This window comes from Cavia porcellus, unplaced genomic scaffold (assembly GCF_034190915.1).
Source record: "Cavia porcellus strain 051 isolate PalLab524CR breed Dunkin Hartley unplaced genomic scaffold, mCavPor4.1 scaffold_17, whole genome shotgun sequence".
NCBI lineage: Eukaryota > Metazoa > Chordata > Mammalia > Rodentia > Caviidae > Cavia > Cavia porcellus.
In genome coordinates, this window is record NW_026947500.1 from 29,768,933 (window position 1) to 29,785,516 (window position 16,584).

General features: G+C 45.2%; 1 protein-coding gene across 4 annotated transcripts in view; it reads left to right on the top strand.

The window, feature by feature from the left end:
- Positions 1–16,322, top strand: part of Cars1 (cysteinyl-tRNA synthetase 1) — a 54,307-nt gene extending 37,985 nt beyond the window's left edge. For all 4 annotated transcript variants that reach the window (XM_005003037.4, XM_003468335.5, XM_063227716.1 and 1 more), the window contains 5 exons: positions 9,543–9,623; positions 10,688–10,755; positions 13,876–13,935; positions 14,306–14,389; positions 15,267–16,322. In XM_005003037.4, coding sequence (XP_005003094.1) covers positions 9,543–9,623; positions 10,688–10,755; positions 13,876–13,935; positions 14,306–14,389; positions 15,267–15,401 — 428 coding nt within the window. In that variant the 3' untranslated portion in view covers positions 15,402–16,322. The remainder of the gene's footprint in view (positions 1–9,542; positions 9,624–10,687; positions 10,756–13,875; positions 13,936–14,305; positions 14,390–15,266) is intronic.
- The last annotated feature ends 262 nt before the right edge of the window (positions 16,323–16,584 follow it).

The window sequence follows — 16,584 nt, forward strand, 5'->3', positions numbered from 1 at the left end:
GTGTGCCATTGTTTAGCGCATATATGTTAATAATTGTTATCCCTTCCCATTGATTGTTCCCTTAACCAATATGTACTGACTTTATTTGTCTCTTCTGATCACTTTTGGCTGGAAGTCTACTTTGTCTTAAAAAAAAAAAATAGCTACACTCATAACTATTGGGTTCCCATTGCATAGTTTTCCATCTTTTAAATTTTAGTCTATGAATTTCTTTTTGAGTTAGATGTGTTTTTTGTGTATAGCATGCTGTTGGATTTTCTTTCTTTTCTGCCAGTCTGTTTCATTTGATTGGGGAATTGAGACCATTCACATTGAGAGTAATTACTGATAGATACTGACTTACTCCTCTCATTGTGTTATTTGCCTGTTGCTGTTTCCCCTTCTTTCCTTCTTTTTAGCTACTCACCCTACCTGGTGTATTCATTCTGTTTCACCTGAGGTCCTTGTTAGCCTCATTGTCTCTTTCTGTGATAATCTTTGAGAACTGTTTGCCTTGATGGAAGTGGATTTCCTTTAGGTGCTTTTTTTTTTTTTTTTGGTATAACAAAAGATAGTTTATTGGGGAAAAGATGGAAAAGAAAGGATAAACAGCTACCATGATGGGACTTCAGAGGTGAAAGCCCCTTTACATGTTCTTAATCATGGAAATATCTTATTTCTTCATCAATTTTGAAACAAATTTTTGCAGGATGTATCATTCTGAGTTGTAAGTTATTTTAGGGCTTGTGACATTTTGCTTCAAATTCTAGTGGCATTAAGGTTTGTGTTGAAAAGCCTGTTGTAATTCTAATGGTTTTACCTTTATAAGTGACTCAGTGCTTTTCTCTGATACCGTTTAGGACTCTGTGCTTTTGTTGGACTTCTGGGATCCTGACTGTGAAATACTGTGGAGAGCTTCTTTTGTGATCATGCCAATATGGGGTCCTATGTGCTTCACTGTCTGTATGTTACTTTTTCGAATATTTGAAAAGTCATCTGCTATTATTTCAGTTAAAAAGTTTTTAAATCCCCTTTGTGCTATCTTCTGATTTTTCACTAATTCCAGTTAATTTTAAATTAGTCTTATTTGCATCACTGTCAACTATTTGGATGCATCTTTCACATTGCCTTGTTGTTTTTAAGATACTGCTCACTAATTGTTCACTAACAACAGATCTGTCTTCTAGTTCTGACATTCTGTCCTCACATTGATCACTTCTTTTTTTTTTTTTTTTTTTGTCTTTTTGAGACAGGGTCTCGATATGCAGTTCAGGCTGGCCTTGAGCTCACTTTGTAGCCCAGGCTGGTCTTGAACTCGAAATGATCCTCCTGCCTCAGCCTCCCGAGTGCTGGGATTACAGGCATGAGCCACCACGCCCAGCTATCGGTCACTTCTGTTGCCCGTACTTTTGATAGAATTTTTTGTTTGCATGTTTGTTGTTTTTACTTTTGTTTGTTTGTTTGAGACAGTGTCTTGCTATATAACTCAGGCTGGCCTTGAACTTACTGTGTAATCCACAGTTTGAGGCCAGCCTCAAACTTGTGGCAATCCTCCTGCCTCAACCTCCTAAGAAGCATGTGCCACCATGGTAGAATTTTTAATCTTTTGGAATTTCTGTTGTTGTACTTTTTTAGGAACTCTTAATTCTTTTCTATGCTGGTCATTCATATTTTGTATTGTTTAGTGCAGCTAGCTTTTTATTAGTGACTTCTGTAAACTCATTGTCAGTTTTGGTTTTTTTTGGAGAAAGGAAATTTTTTGAGACAGGGTCTTATGTAGTTCAGGCTGTCTTCAACTCACTTGTGTTGTCTAGGCTGACTTCAAACTCCTGGCAATCTTCCTGCCCCAGCGACTGAAGTGCTAGGATTACAGGATTCTACCACCACACCCAATTCACTTTTAGTTTTGTTTGTTAGGCACACTGTCTGTTCAGTTATATCTTCTTTATCTTGCCAGATGCCCTTATTGATCTGTTTTGTTATCACCTCTGTTATGCTTTTCAATAATTTTGCTGTGCACCTTTTGATTTCCTCCCCCTTCATGCCCTGTATCGATTTAAAGGAGATGGGGGTTTGGGGAGGCATTTTGTTGTACTGTCTTCTCCTAGCTCTTTGTTTGTTTGTGCTAAGGCTTATGAGTTGATTATAGTGGAAAACTTCATTGTTAGTATGGTGATCCCTTTAGTTAATGTCTGCTTTTCAGTGATGCCCCTGGGTGTGGCTAACTTGGCCTTTGCCTCTGTCCCAGGATCCAGCCACCTCCATTTCTTTGGGAGAGGAGACTGTGGTGTATTTAGCCCAGTACCCAGTTCTCTGGAACTGGGCTGCGGTATTGTTAATAAGGCAACCCAGGTATTGATGTTCAGAGAAAACCAATTAATAGCAACAACTATGTCACCCTGACTATAGTAGTAAAATCAGCAATAATAATAGTGTGAAAGACAAGCTGGGTATCGACATACTGTACAAACCAATAAAGAACCATTTCTAACCATTGAAAAAGATAAGCTATAATTATAGTTAAACACTAAGACAAACCAAATACTAACCTTTAATAAATTCCTACTACATGAAACAAATTTACCTCCATTAACAATAGAAGAGTATTCAATAGTAATAGCAAATAATTAACTAGCTATCTAAAGATTCATAAAGCTTCATAATTGTACCTCATAAAGCTTAATAATTGTATCAGTAAAGATAGAGGAGACTGGCGCCCAGACAATGAAAAATGTTAAGTTTGAAAAATTAATGAATGGGAGATGAGAAGGCAGAAAGAAAAAATGAGATAAGGAGTCCTGTTGAGTAAAAAGAAATCAGTAGTATTAGAAAACTGTCATACATGGGGCTGTGGATTTAGCTCGGCGGCATAAGTGCCTGCCTTGCAAGCAGGCAGTCGTGAGTTCGATCCCCGGTACCGATAAAAAGGAAAGACAAGAAAAAAAGAAAACTGTCACACAAAAGAACAAACAAGAAAAACAGAAAAATATAGAAATGAGGGAAAGATTTGATCCCCGGTACCGATAAAAAAAGAAAAAAAAAAAAAAAAAGAAATAAAGGAAAGACTAAGGAAGATAGAAAAAAGTTGAAAAGGGAAAAAAAGAAAAAGTGTAGGATAAAAGCCAACTTGTCCCCCAAAGAAAAGACAGAAACAGAGAAGTAATTTTAAAATTTTAGGGTTAAGCTTGCATTTGTATCTGGATGATTCCCAGGGGCCTGGGCTTTGTTAAAGTCTTGGTTCCAAGGAAGCATTACTGGGAGGTGTCGGAACCTCTAAGAGGTAGGGCCTTGCGGGTGCCCTGTGGGTTATTGGGATGTGTCCTCACAGGCCACCATGGACCCCTCCATCCTCCTCACTCTCCTTTGGCACCACCTTGTGCCATGATGTGCCACCATGGCCCAGAGCAATGGAGCCAACCAGGTATTTAGTGAAACCTTCAGAACTGTGAGCCAAGATAAAGCTTTTCTTTGATGATATCAAATATTTGTTGTAGTAACACCCCAGTCCTCTCCTGGACATCCCTCACTCCAGGGGAGTGCCTCAGGCAGATGTTGTAAATTTTATTGAAGAAGAAATCACCTGACAAGGTAAACCTTTCAGGATGGGCAGTGCAGGGGTGTTTAGTACTCTGGCACTGTTGTGTGATATCAGCCGCTACTTTCAAAACACTTTCTTCTCTCCGGAGTAAACCCTTCACCCATTGGGTGGTTTCTTTCCATTTCCTCTTGCCCTATCCCCAGCAGCCCCAATAATCTGCTTTCTGTCTAGAGATTTTCATATTCTAGATATTTCATATAGCTGAAATCATATAATATGTGACCCTGTTTTCTGACTTTGGGCGTAGTTTTTTTGAGGTTCGTACATACTGTGTCTGGCTTTGGTCTGTAGAGCCAAGTGACATTGCACTGCAGTGACAGACTGCATCTTGGCTCTCTGGCTGTCACTCGATAGATGTTTGCTTTCTTTCTTCCTATGTGAATAGTGCCACTGGAGACAAGAGGTCCTGTGTTCCTCTGAGGGTTTTTTTCTGTTTTCCTGGCCATATACCTTGGAAGAGATTATGGGATTATGTAGTAATTGTATACTTAAGTTTTTTTTTTTTTTATTGCTCCAGTAATTTTGAATGTATTATAAAGATGGAAATCTAGGGGCTGGGGATTTAGCTCAGTGGCGTAAGCACCTGCCTTGCAAGCAGGCGGTTGTGAGTTTGATCCCTGGTACCAATAAAAATGAAAAAGACAAAAAAAAAAAAGACCAAAGATGGAAATCTAAGACAGTGTTATTTCAGTTTTCCCTCTACTGTAATATGAGCATGTCTAACAATTTTGATTTTGCTTTCTTTTTTTTTTTTGTCCTTTTCTTTTTTATCGGTACTAGAGATTGAACTCATGACCACACACTTGCAAGGCAGGCGCTTATGCCGCTGAACTAAATCCCCAGCCATGATTTTGCTTTCTAATTGTTCATTAGAGATTTTTGGTTTGGGCACTTTCCAAACATTCTGAAAATTATTTAAATAATAGTAAATATATTTGCATAAAATTTACTAAAATGAACAATTAGAACTTGGTTAATATGTAAACTTAGTCTAGTACAAATACATCTATATACGGTTTATCAAGTAAATGTGTCTTGCTGTAATAGAAACCTACATGTATTTATTTACTTTAAAATTGTGCTAGTTAGCTCTTAAAATTACTGAGATGAGAAAGTGAATTTATTTTATCCTCTTTTTTTGTCTTTTTCCTTTTTATCGGTACTGGGGGTCAAACTCACGACTGCCTGCTTGCAAGGCAGGTGTTTATGCCGCTGAGCTAAATCCCCAGCCGCTTATCATCCTTTTTTAGTTTTGATTTTTTATTAGTACGTATTTGCAATATATTTTATAACCCAAAATAAAAAATTTAAGATACCAAGCTTTTTCAGTAGATACCTTTTTAAGTAGATACCTACTTAAATGCATAACATCATATACCAAATTAAACTAGTATTTTCTAACATAGTTTTCCCAGAAATATTTTTTAATGTAGAATTTTCTTCTGTCTGGAATGTGAATACATTCAACGTATTTATCCAAGTGATGTGAACAGCATACTTCTTATTAAAACTGTGTAAATGAACTGTTCCATGTGGAGAGAACACAAAAGACCAGGAATTTAAAATTCCAGGCCAAGAAGCCAGGTGTGGTGGTGTACACTTATAATCCCAGCAGCAGGGAGGCTGAGACAGGAGAATTGCTATGAGTTCAATTTCAGCCCTGGCTACATAGTGTTTTGAGGCCTGCCTGAAGACCTTGTCTAAAAAAAAAAAAAAAGATAGTACAATGTCAGGCTAGGAATGACTTCCACGATTGTCTTCCATGACTTTCACAGGAAGCCTTTTTGAAATTCACTACCAAGATTTGTTTGACAGTTAAATTCTTCCTAATTATATTCTTTAACAGTAAAGTAAAAGGATTAACCCATGCTTTTCATATAGACTTTATCAAAATCTAGTTGAAAATTAGTCCCAGGCAATTTGTTTCGTTTTTCTTATGTAGCATTTGATGTGTACAGAAGAATGCTGGCCGAGTCCATGTAACTACTGCAAGCCCATGAGAGGGGTTGTTTAGTCTGATGATACTTTGTCTACACAATCATTTCAATGAGTCATTTTATTATTTTCATTTAAAAAAACTGAGACAAAGCTAATTAAATACAATAGATCTTTTTTAGCCTCATAGATATAAAAAATTCTTTTCCAGAATGAATAACTGTACACTTGTTACCAATACTAAAATATCTGTAACCTGGGCCAATACATTTAGTTAAATGCTCTTTAAAATCTTGGAAGTAACTGTGTGTCCTAGATGCCATTATTGTGGCCGAATTACAATTTAGAAACACAGCTTGGAAGGTTAACAATGTTTTGAAAGCTCACTGAAGCTTAAAAGAGTGCAGTGTTAATTTGAAACAACAATCAATGTGAATACCTGTTACCTGCAGCCTCCTCTGAGAATCGGAATTTTTTCTTTGTAGCATAATACTGGCTGTCCCATCCTTCTGTGCCTCCTCCAAGAAATAACCTCTGACCTGCATTTTATGTGTATCTCTCTTGCTTTTTTTTTTTTTTTTTTTTTTTTTTCCTGTCTTTTTCTTTTTTATCGGTGCCAGGGATCGAACACACTTGCAAGGCAGGTGCTTATGCCGCTGAGCTAAATCCCCAGCCCATTTTCTCTTGCTTTTTAAGTTATTTAATCATGTGTCTAATCATGTCTAAGCAACATACTGTATTCGTTTGTGAGCTCTATAAAAATTTTATTCTGTAGTTTTCTGTCACCTCTTTTTTTCACTCAATATTAGATGCACTAGAGGATACATAAATGTTGCTAACACTCAGTATTACCTGTATTGTACAGTACACATTGTTGCTAACATTCATTGATTTTGTTGCCTCTGCCTGATGCGGTTTTAGGACCTCCTTTTTACATTGTATTCCTGTGCTACATTGCATCACTGTGTATCTATAGGAACCTGAGCTTTCCCTCCTAGCCAGAGTTTCCTTACTGTAAAGAAATAACAGTAAGTACTACATAGGACTGAGTTGAGTGCTAATAACCTATGTTGTATTTATTTTAAAAAAAATAGATCTCATCATTTATTGCTTGTTCTTTGTAAGCATTCTTTCCCTGGAACTTTTTGTTTGTTGGGTTTTGGCAGCACTGGGGATCCAACCCAGGACCTCACACTGCTTGGCAAGCACTCCACCTATATTTAAGTTTTTGAGGAACTTATAAATAGTTTCATAGGGAACATGATATTTCCTATCAACAGTGTGAAAATTTCCAATTTCTCCACTTGTTAACCAGTGCTTGTTTCTTGGTTTGGTTTGGTTTTGTGGACCTAAGGGATGAACCCAGAATTTCATTCATGTCTGACATGTACCATCCTACCAGGTACGAGGTGGTGCCCAATGTGGTTTTGGTTTGCGTTTCCATAATAACCAGCAGCATTGAGCATCTTGTCAAGTGTTTACGGACCATCTCTGTAGAAATGTCTGTTTGAGCCCTTTGTCCATTTTTAATTGTGTTTTGGTTGTTGAGTTGTAACAGTTCTTATATATTCTGTAGCCTGTGCTCTTCTGAGATAACATAACTTGTGAAAGAAAAGAGTAAGTGTCTTACCTTTCTCATTGCTTGGACGAAATACTTAACACCCAAAGTTAAAGGAGTTTATTTAGCTCACAGTTTGTGGAGGCTTCCATGCATAATCAACTGACTCCAAGGCAGGGTGGCTTGGCAGAGGGCAGGTATGGCACTCATACCCTTAGTCCCAGCACTGAACCATGAATCAATCACAAACTCTAGATTCAGTCACTTCCAAAAAACTCTCTATGACCACATAACACTTTGAGAGGACTTCTAGACGACACAAACCAAAACAGTAAGCCAGACCTCAAAGTTTGAAAAACCTGGAGGAAATTTTAAGCTAAGTGGATGAGAACAAGTCTCAGCCTGACAAAGATTGACAAGTGTCATTTTTAGCTCTTCAGAGACAGATCCAATGGGGGTAGTGTGGCCTGGGGAGACTCCAGGAGGGGAACTCTAAAGTTCTCCCAGGTAGCGTGGACCCCAGCCCACCCCCACCCCTGCCATGTTTGTCCTGGTGATTTGGTCACTTGCTGATTGATAATTTGCTTTCCTTACAGTGAGTATGCTCTCCAGGGTAGTTTTCAAAGCATGGACCCTTGGGTTGCCTCCTGCCCCACGATCAGTCCCTCTGGAGTGGCCAGGGAAGGCTTATCCCTAGCAGTGACATCCAGGATATCACTGAATGATTGAAGGACAAATACAAAGGTTTTGTCTCTCAGATCTCTGCAAGAAACGGTCTCCAGATGGCTATGCTTATGGGCAGGAACTGCCAGATATTCATTCAACAGTGAATTAACTTGTCAGCCGTCCAGGAGGTGGCTGACAGATCTCATTCATGGGGACAGAGCAGGATCAGGACACACTGCCTGTGTGATGGTCAGCACTACAGAGACAGATGAAGCAGCATAGGAAGACAGAAAGGGTTAGGCACAGAGAAAACAGTGTGACTGGCAGCCACTATGAGAGCACCCACCAGCAGGCAAGAGGCATAACTAACCTGACATACACATTGAATCCAACCAAGCCAAGGTCAGGTTTCACAGTCAGAAACTGCAATTTGGAGAATCACAGCAACGGAGTTTACAGACAACTTTGTTTCCTGCTTTATATCCTTAAATTATTTTGTGATGAGCTGGCATCCCCCTTGCCCTGTCCCCAGTGGCACTCAGTGTGGGAAGCCCATCCCCCACCTGGGAGCAGCTGAGCCCTGTGAAGTGTGGAGCCAGTTTGCAGAGCCAGGCTCTGAAAGACAATCAGCTGCTGAAGTTCACACTTGTAAGCAGAATCTGCTTCCCAGTGTGACAAAATCCTACAAGTGGGTATGGCACCGGTGTTGGCAGTCAACTCAACACATTGTTTCACATTGCTGGCTCTGCTGTGGTGTCCTGGTCACAAAGGGACTTGGCTGGCTCCCTGTCTAGCAACCAGGTTTGGCTGCATGTCCTCCTGGAAAGGCTGAGCTGTTGTAACCAGAAGAGCTGCCTGGAGTCAGTGCTTCAGGACGATTGGTTCCTATGCTTGCCTGATTGGGCCCCCAGCCTGATCAGGGACAGGCCTGACCAAGCGAACAGGAAAACGTGTGCCTGCCCTGGCTTTGCTGCAGGTGTGGTTATAGAGCAGGTGCATAACAAGCTTCTGCCCGAGCGGCCAGTCTTTACAGTGCCCTTTGACTGAGGGCAGGAAAGGGTGAGTCAGCTGGTTGGTGATTTTGCTCTGGCACCAGAACAAACCCTGACTCAGCGATTAGGAATGTCAAAATCTACAGAGAGCGTCTACACTCGAAATTCTCTGGTCCCCACCCACTCTGTCTGCTTAGCTTGTATGTCCTTCTTTGGAGTCACTTCAAAGCCAATCGGCTTTTGTTGTCCAGGCTCTCTTGAGCTTTTGCTTACCCTGGTCCACATCTGGGATCGCCACTTCCGCTGGCGGTTGAGCTAGGCCTGGCAGCATGCACCCAGCCTGCCCTTGAGTCAGAGCCATGGGGAGTGTCCTGGCAGTCAGGCTCAGCATGAGCAGCAGCATGGAGTCACCCCAGCCTCTACTCCAGCTATGTTCTGGCTCTCTCAGTGGTATTTGGAATCATGGGGACACTTCTCTGGCACTGAGACCCCCATCAGAAAAGCAAGAATCCTTTTCAAGACTTCAGGGTGACACAAGGCACAAGTGTGCCATTGGTCCCAGGATGGTGGTAGCTAGGAGCCTTGTGGTTGTGTGGCAAAAACTTGTTTCTGGGAGGTGAGCTTAGCCCTGGATCTGCCCAGAAACAGCCCATGGACCATCTTCACACAAGGGGTGGCTCTTAAGTGCTGGTCAGGCAGCATGCTAACCTCTTCCTGTCCTTGGCAGCCCCTCTCCCGAGTGCTAAAGAAGTCCCACTCTCCCAGGACCAGATCTCACTTTGTGTCTAACAGAACGACTTTGCTTTACCAACAGTCCCCGAGGTCCTGCAGCTCAGTGATACCCTCCGGGATGACATCCTGCCCGAGCTCGGGGTGCGGTTTGAGGACCATGAAGGTGGGTGAGCCCCTCGAGCTGTGCATTGGGTATAGCCAAGAGCTTGACAAGATGAGCTGGTGGTGGAAAGACAAAAGGACAAGAGAGGATGCAGCAGGAATGCTGGGCGTGTGGTTTTAGAATCCCTAGAGGGACTCCCCACCCACCTCCACCCCCAAGATTTGTCTCCTTATGTATGATGTGTTTATTTCCACCTGGACTTGACCACCCACTGCTGACCTCAAACTTGAAATCTTACCCAGGTCTCACAAATGTTGGGATTACGGGCATGTACCTGCATTTTACTTCTTTTTAAGTTCTTTTTGGGTTCATTTGTTTAAGAGGGCCGTGTTTTCCAGGCTAGCCTGGAACTCCTACACTGGAGTGAGTCTCTCACCTCAGCCTCAGTAGTTGTTACTAGGGCAGTTGGTACATGCCATCTTTTTGTTGTGTTGTATTTTTGTTTTTTGAGACAGGGTCTTACTAAGTTGCCCAGGTTGGGCCTCCAGAAGCCCTCCTGCTTGAGCTTCCCACAATGCTAGGATTACAGGAATAAAGCACCATTCCCAGTCATGATGGGGGATATTTGTTCATTTGGGGGTTTTGGGTTTATTGTGGGGGGCATTCTTGATTTTTTGAGACAGTGTTTTCACTTTGTAGTTCAGGCTGCCTTGAACTCACTATGTACCAGGCTGGATACAAACTCACAATAATCCTCCTGCCTCAGCCTCCCAAATGCTGGGATTATAGGCATATGCCACCATGCCCTGCTCAAGACAGTTAATTTTTAAATCCTCAGTTTATATCTGGTATTTGATAGTTCTTAACAGGCACAATCTTTACACTGCATCATTACAAAATACTTCACTGCTTTCATGGAAGGTTTGGTGTTCAGTTTTTGCTTCCTCCACCTGTAGCTGGTTTTGCTGGGTACACCATAAGGTGGCCCTTACCTTCCCATGGGTGGGCAGTGTGGGGACCTTGGCTTCTGGGCCCAGGGGTCTGGGTGAGGCCAAGGGTCTGGGTGGGCCCAACAGCACACACAGATCCTCAGGCCAGCATCTCACCTTCTGTCTGTTTTTCAGGACTGCCAACGGTGGTGAAGCTGGTGGACAGAGACACCTTACTGAAAGAGCGGGAAGAAAAGAAAAGAGTTAGTAAAATTAAAACCGTTGAGCTTGATTTTGCCGGAAATGAAAATACTATTGTATTTAGTATGTAGTTTACTTCTTTATTTTTCCTTCCTGCCTTTGGTACTGTGGATTGAACCTGGGGCCTTCACCCTGAGTTACATCCCTTTTTATTTTTTGAGACAGGATTTTACTGTCACTAAGTTGCCCAGGCTGGGCTCAAGCTTGTGATTTTGTTGCCTCAGTCTATCTACGTGTGGTCTTTGTAGGTACGCAGCATCTCGCCTGGCTCTGGTTTTTAAGAACTGACCCAGCATGGTGGCACATGCCTGTAATCTCAGCACTCCAGGAGGCTGAAGCAAAAGGACTGAAAGTTCAAGCCAAGCCTGGGCAATTTAGTAATTCAGAAGACTGTCTCAAAATAAAAAATGACAGTAAAAAAGAGAGGCTGAGGATGAGACACAGCACAAAGGCCCTGGTTCAATTCCCAGTAGCATAAATGAATGAATAAAAAATTGATATTTATGCTTGTATTTTAAAAGGCCCAGACCTACGGCTAGGGTGGGGCTCAGTGGTAGAGCACTTGCTTAGCACATGTAAGGCCTGGGTTCCATGCTCAGCACCACAAAAAACCCAGATCATGGGGCTGGGGATTTAGCTCAGTGGCATAAGCGCCTGCCTTGCAAGCAGGCAGTCGTGAATTCGATCCCTGGTACCGATAAAAACGAAAAAGACAAAAAAAAAAAAAAAAAAAAAACCCAGATCATAAAAATGTCAGAAAAACAGTCAGCTTTAGTATAATTCTTTGGCAGTTTGGAGACTGTGTCTTCTAATGAGAGACTTCTTCTAAAATGTCATTCCCTCAGCTGAAGAAGAGTCACTCAGAAAATTGTGTGGGTTCCACCTGGTTCTAACCTTAGTGCCTGTGTCCCCACACCTCCCCTTGTCACCCCTTCCACCTATCCACTGAGCACGCCTCCTCCTGCCCTCCATCCAACACTCCATGTGCCATTTGTCAGGACCTTGCCTGATGTTGGCCCCACTGGTCAAGAAGTCCAGCACTCAGGGACCTGGGTAACCAGAGGGAAAAATGACAGGAACAAAATATACATTGTCTGAGCTGGTGGGTACAGTGCACAGGCCCTTGGGGTACAGATGGCAGCGGTGGAGGCAGCTAGACTCCCAGGCCATGCAGGAACCACTGGGGAGCAGATTCAAGGAGGCCAGAGGGGTAGAGGGCTCAAGCAGCTCTCCCAACAGGCCCTCAGGAGGGTTTCAGAGAGTAGTCAAGGCCCTTGGGTGACAGAACTGATGTTTAGCACCGGGTGTGGTGGTGCATGTCTCAATCCCAGCACTTGAGAGGCTGAGGCAGGAGGATTGCTGTGAATTTGAGGTCAGCCTGAGCTACAAAGTGAAACCCTGTCTCTAAATAAATAAATAGTTAAAACAAAGAAAAGAAATGAAAAAGAACTGATATTTGGGACGGGAAATAGAATTGAGAATGTGTGGACCTGGAGAGGCTCCCGGCTCTGGAGCAACCCTGGGTCTGCAGGGCCTCCCCAGGAGGAGCTGACCTGTGGCCCAGGAGAATGACGGCACTTACAGAGCAGTGTCCTCATGGCCTTAGGAGGTTTGGAGGTGCTGGACTCACACCTCAAAGTTATGTTTGGGCTCTCGGGGGCCCTTCTCAGCTGCTACCTCCCTCCTTCAGAGTCTCCTCTCCCCGGCCTGTGTCCCCTCGTGGTGGCCTCCCTCCTCCCCTCTTCGGCCAGCAAGCCTGGGCTCCTGGGGGCTATAGTGTAGTATGAAGTTGACCCGGGGTAGGCTGTGCCCTCCCTGCCACCCCAGAGCCGGTTTGCTGCGTCAGGGAAAAGTGATAGGATCAGGCAGTTCGGTCTCTCCTTGCAGCCCCACCTTCCTGCTGTTTTGTCACCTCCTCCCTTGGGGACAGCAGCTGATAACTTTTCACACTCCATGCTGTCCAACCAAAAGGCTCTCACCACAGCCAAACTAGCGCAGGTGCCCCCAGGGCCACTCCAGCATGCCCTGTATTCCTCTCTTCCCTGTAATGTTTCTACTAGACGCTTCTTCTTCAAAAAGAAATCCTGAGTATACACCTCCACCTTCCCCAAGTCCCGAAGTTCCCCTGCAGCATCCTGGTGGCCAGCTCACTGTTTCACCTGACCCTGTTCTCCTTGACATATCCAATGGCACCCCTCCTTCCCTGCTGTCATCTCTCCTCCCTTCCCTCCTTACATTCCCAGAAGCTCCCCAGCCAGCCCAGCATCTCCCTGGGTCTCTGGGCACTTCCTACCTCTTCCTCCCTCCCCATAGCTTCTCTGCTGGCATCCTGTGTCCACCATGAGCCCTGGCTCACCTGCTAGACCCCTGTGCCCTCTGCCTACCTGGTCATTCCACAGGGCCAGGAAGCACCTGAAGCCCAGCATGTCTGTAAAGAGCTATGATTTCTGACTCCCTGAACTTGCCCCTCCTCCTGTCTCACCTAGCGGCCCATGCCAGGGTCTCCCAGAGCAGCCTCCTCAGATGCCCCCTTGCCTGAACCCAGCCTGCCTGCTTTACTGCTTAGCCCGGCTTTCTCCCTGCTTGTATGTAACTGCTGGGCTGGAGCTAGATTCTGGTCTTCACTTCCTGTCCCATCTCTTTAATTCCTCCAAGGCCTGCTCCCCACAGACCCTGGCACTTGCTAATTTTTGCCCACCTTTCCCCGTCCTACTTCAGGGCCTTGGGCCATTTTTTGTGGCTGTAACCTGCTGAAGGTTGTCTCTAGTCAACTACCAAACATAGTTACACCCTCCCCAGCTAGGTGTGTTACCCTGGTTCATTCCTTCCTCTTGTGCCAAAATCTTTAAACTTTAATTCTAGGTGTATTGCTGCCCCTGACCCCCAATCCCAGTAGCCAAATCATTGCTGGGCACCCAGAGGGCTGCTGAAATCTAGGGAAGGATTTCAAGAGCCAGGGCCAGTCATGTCCAGAGCCAGGACACTGCCTGAGCCCATGCCTCCAGCCTGCAGCTCATCCCTCCCAACATGGGTGGAGCCAGGCAGGAGTCCACACCTAGCAGGCTGTGAGGCCAGCAGGGGGAGACCCAGGAGCCGGTCTCAGGCCTATTCTGTTCCCCTAGGTTGAAGAAGAGAAGAGGAGGAAGAAAGAAGAAGCTGCCAGGAGAAAACAAGAACAAGAGGTGACATGCATTTGTTTGTTGGCGTAGGGCTGGAACTGTGCTTTGACCCATGCCCTATGGCCCACTGTGACTCCTTTGGTTCAGCCAGGCACCCTGGGGACCCTTCTAGAGGGATGTCTGTTCTGCCTCCACCCACACTCCTCACCCAGTGTCTTGGAACCTGGGAGCCCAGCAGGGGAGGAGCCCTTACAGCCTGACTGCCAAGATAGGATATTAACCACCTCCCCACTGCCCCAGAAACCCCTGGCTTGTCTTACCTCCTCTTCCTGCCCCAGTGGGGCTTGGCTGAGGGTGGGAATGGGCATCATGGTGACTGTGTGACGTTCTCATGTGCCATTCCATGGCTGTGACCACATGTTATATGTTCCAGGCAGCAAAGCTGGCCAAGATGAAGATTCCACCCAGTGAAATGTTCTTGTCAGAGAGTGACAAGTATTCCAAGTTTGATGAAAATGTAAGAATTCCTTCTGTGCTTTTCAGAAGTTAATAGGCCACAATGAATTGGAGTAACATGGGTTTTCAGCTTTGACCAAGTGAGTTTTCTATTTGGCAGAAGTTTTAAGAGAAGCCAGAATTGTGTAGGACTTCAGACCCCAAGCACCTTTGGGGTAAGACTGAGCCAGGGCTGTCTCTGCCAGTGACACAACCAAGCTTACATCTGGCACTGTGCCAAGGTTAGGATGACCGGTGAAAATTCCAGGGACTTTGCCCCAAGTGTTAGGCCATGGATCCTTCCCCTGCTCTCAGGGCTTTGCCTTGAAACTTTACCTCTTGTCCTTTAGGCCTTTCCCTGCTTGTTCTTCTCTTGATCTTAGTCAAAAGAGGCGCTGCCTCTCTGTTCTTGTTCTTGCTTTGTTTTGGTCTTTGTTTTTTGAAACAGGGTTTCACTTTGTAGTGCAGGCTGGCCTCGAGCTCACTGTTTAGCTCAGGCTGGCCTTGAACTCACAGTTCTCCTGCATGGTCCTCCTGCTTCAGCATCCTGAATACTGGTATTACAGGCATACACCTCTGCGCTCCGCATTGCTACGTGTTCTTGGATGTATTTGCCACATACCGTTGAGCTGGCCACCTCAGAGTTGAGCCCTCGTAGGACCTGCTGTGTACAGTGTCCCTCCCTTGGGTAGAGTGTCCTCCTCTAGTTACCCTCTCCATTGTTAGCTCCTAGAGCCAGTGCTGTGGGATCAGCATGTTGGTCCCTGAGCAGGGTGGTGACCAGACATATATACAAGGGGCTGTGGCCACGTTGGGGAGATTAGATTGTAAGGGCAGAAGGGTAAGGAAGAAAGGGGCTGGGTGCAGGAGGAGCCTGATGTGCTGGGCTGTCATTGCAGGGTCTGCCCACACATGACACCGAGGGCAAGGAGCTGAGCAAGGGGCAAGCCAAGAAGCTAAAGAAGCTGTTTGAAGCCCAGGAGAAACTCCACAAGGATTATCTGCAGATGGTTCAGAACGGAAGCCTCCAGTGAAGAGGCACAAGGCCGCCCTCACACCTGGCCACTCTGGACTGAGGACCTCTACCTGGTGACAGCAGCCTGTGTTCCCGTCATGTTTACAGCAGTCCTCGGACCCTAAACCGAGAACCGTGTTCCTGCGGGTGCATGTCATCATCACTCTGAGACACTTTAATAAATTCTCCTAAATCGTGCGGCCCGCCGCGCCCTCTCTCCATCACCCTGCACACTCAGCCTCTGCCTGCCTGCAGCAGCCGCTTGATCAGCAGGTTGTGACTTAGGCGCTCAGTCAGTCGAACCAGTCCAGGAATTTCTCATCGCACATGCTGGCAGCTCTTGCTAATCTCTGCTGTGTGGGTGCAATTGAAGGTATTTGAGTAGCAAAAAGGCCAGCTCAGCCTGGCGGATCCTGCTGGGCCTGGACAAAGGTTCTGCAGTCTGCCTGGCCTCTGATGAATACACACACCGCAGGTTCCAGTAGAGCAGCTCCGGCTCACTGCCACAGGACCGGGGCTCTGTGGGGCAGTCCCTGGCCTGCTGCCACGGCTGCCCTGGCAACAAGGAGCCCAGCATCTGTTGGTGGGTGTGACAAGGGTCCAGCACAGCCGGGCTGTTGGTCATCTGGTCCAGCACGGGAGGGTGAGGGAGGTTGTCCTCGCCATGGCCTCCTGTACAGTGCTCACTGGAGCTGACAGCACCCACACGCAAACATGCTGTGTATTCTTGATAACAGAAAGTATAACCAGGAGTCTAAACCTGCCTTGTGCTTCCAAAGGTTAGTGCTAGGTCTGCTGCACTGGACAATAGATGGTCCTGAGGGTGGGCCTATGGTGTTCCTGTGTGTGCAACAGTCTGTGTGGGGAGGGTGGTGGTACTGCCCCTTCCCTGTGATCCTGCTTGTGGAAAGCTATCTTAAAGACAATGTATGGTACAAGCCCCACGCTTATGCTGTTGATTGAATCAGTGTGAGACATAGTGCAAGGCTAGCTGAGCTCATCTGTGCCCTGAAGGATCTTAGGACAGTCCAGGAGCGCTCTGGGGGATGCTGTGACCGTGAGCAGTGAAGACAGTCCTGGGTTTAGGGTTGGCTTCTTACGGGTCAACCGTGCCATAACATGATTTACATAAAAAAAAAAAAAAAGTGAAAAGAAAGTCCCTGAGACAAAGTGAAACAGCTTGTTCAGCTTATCAGTCTGCA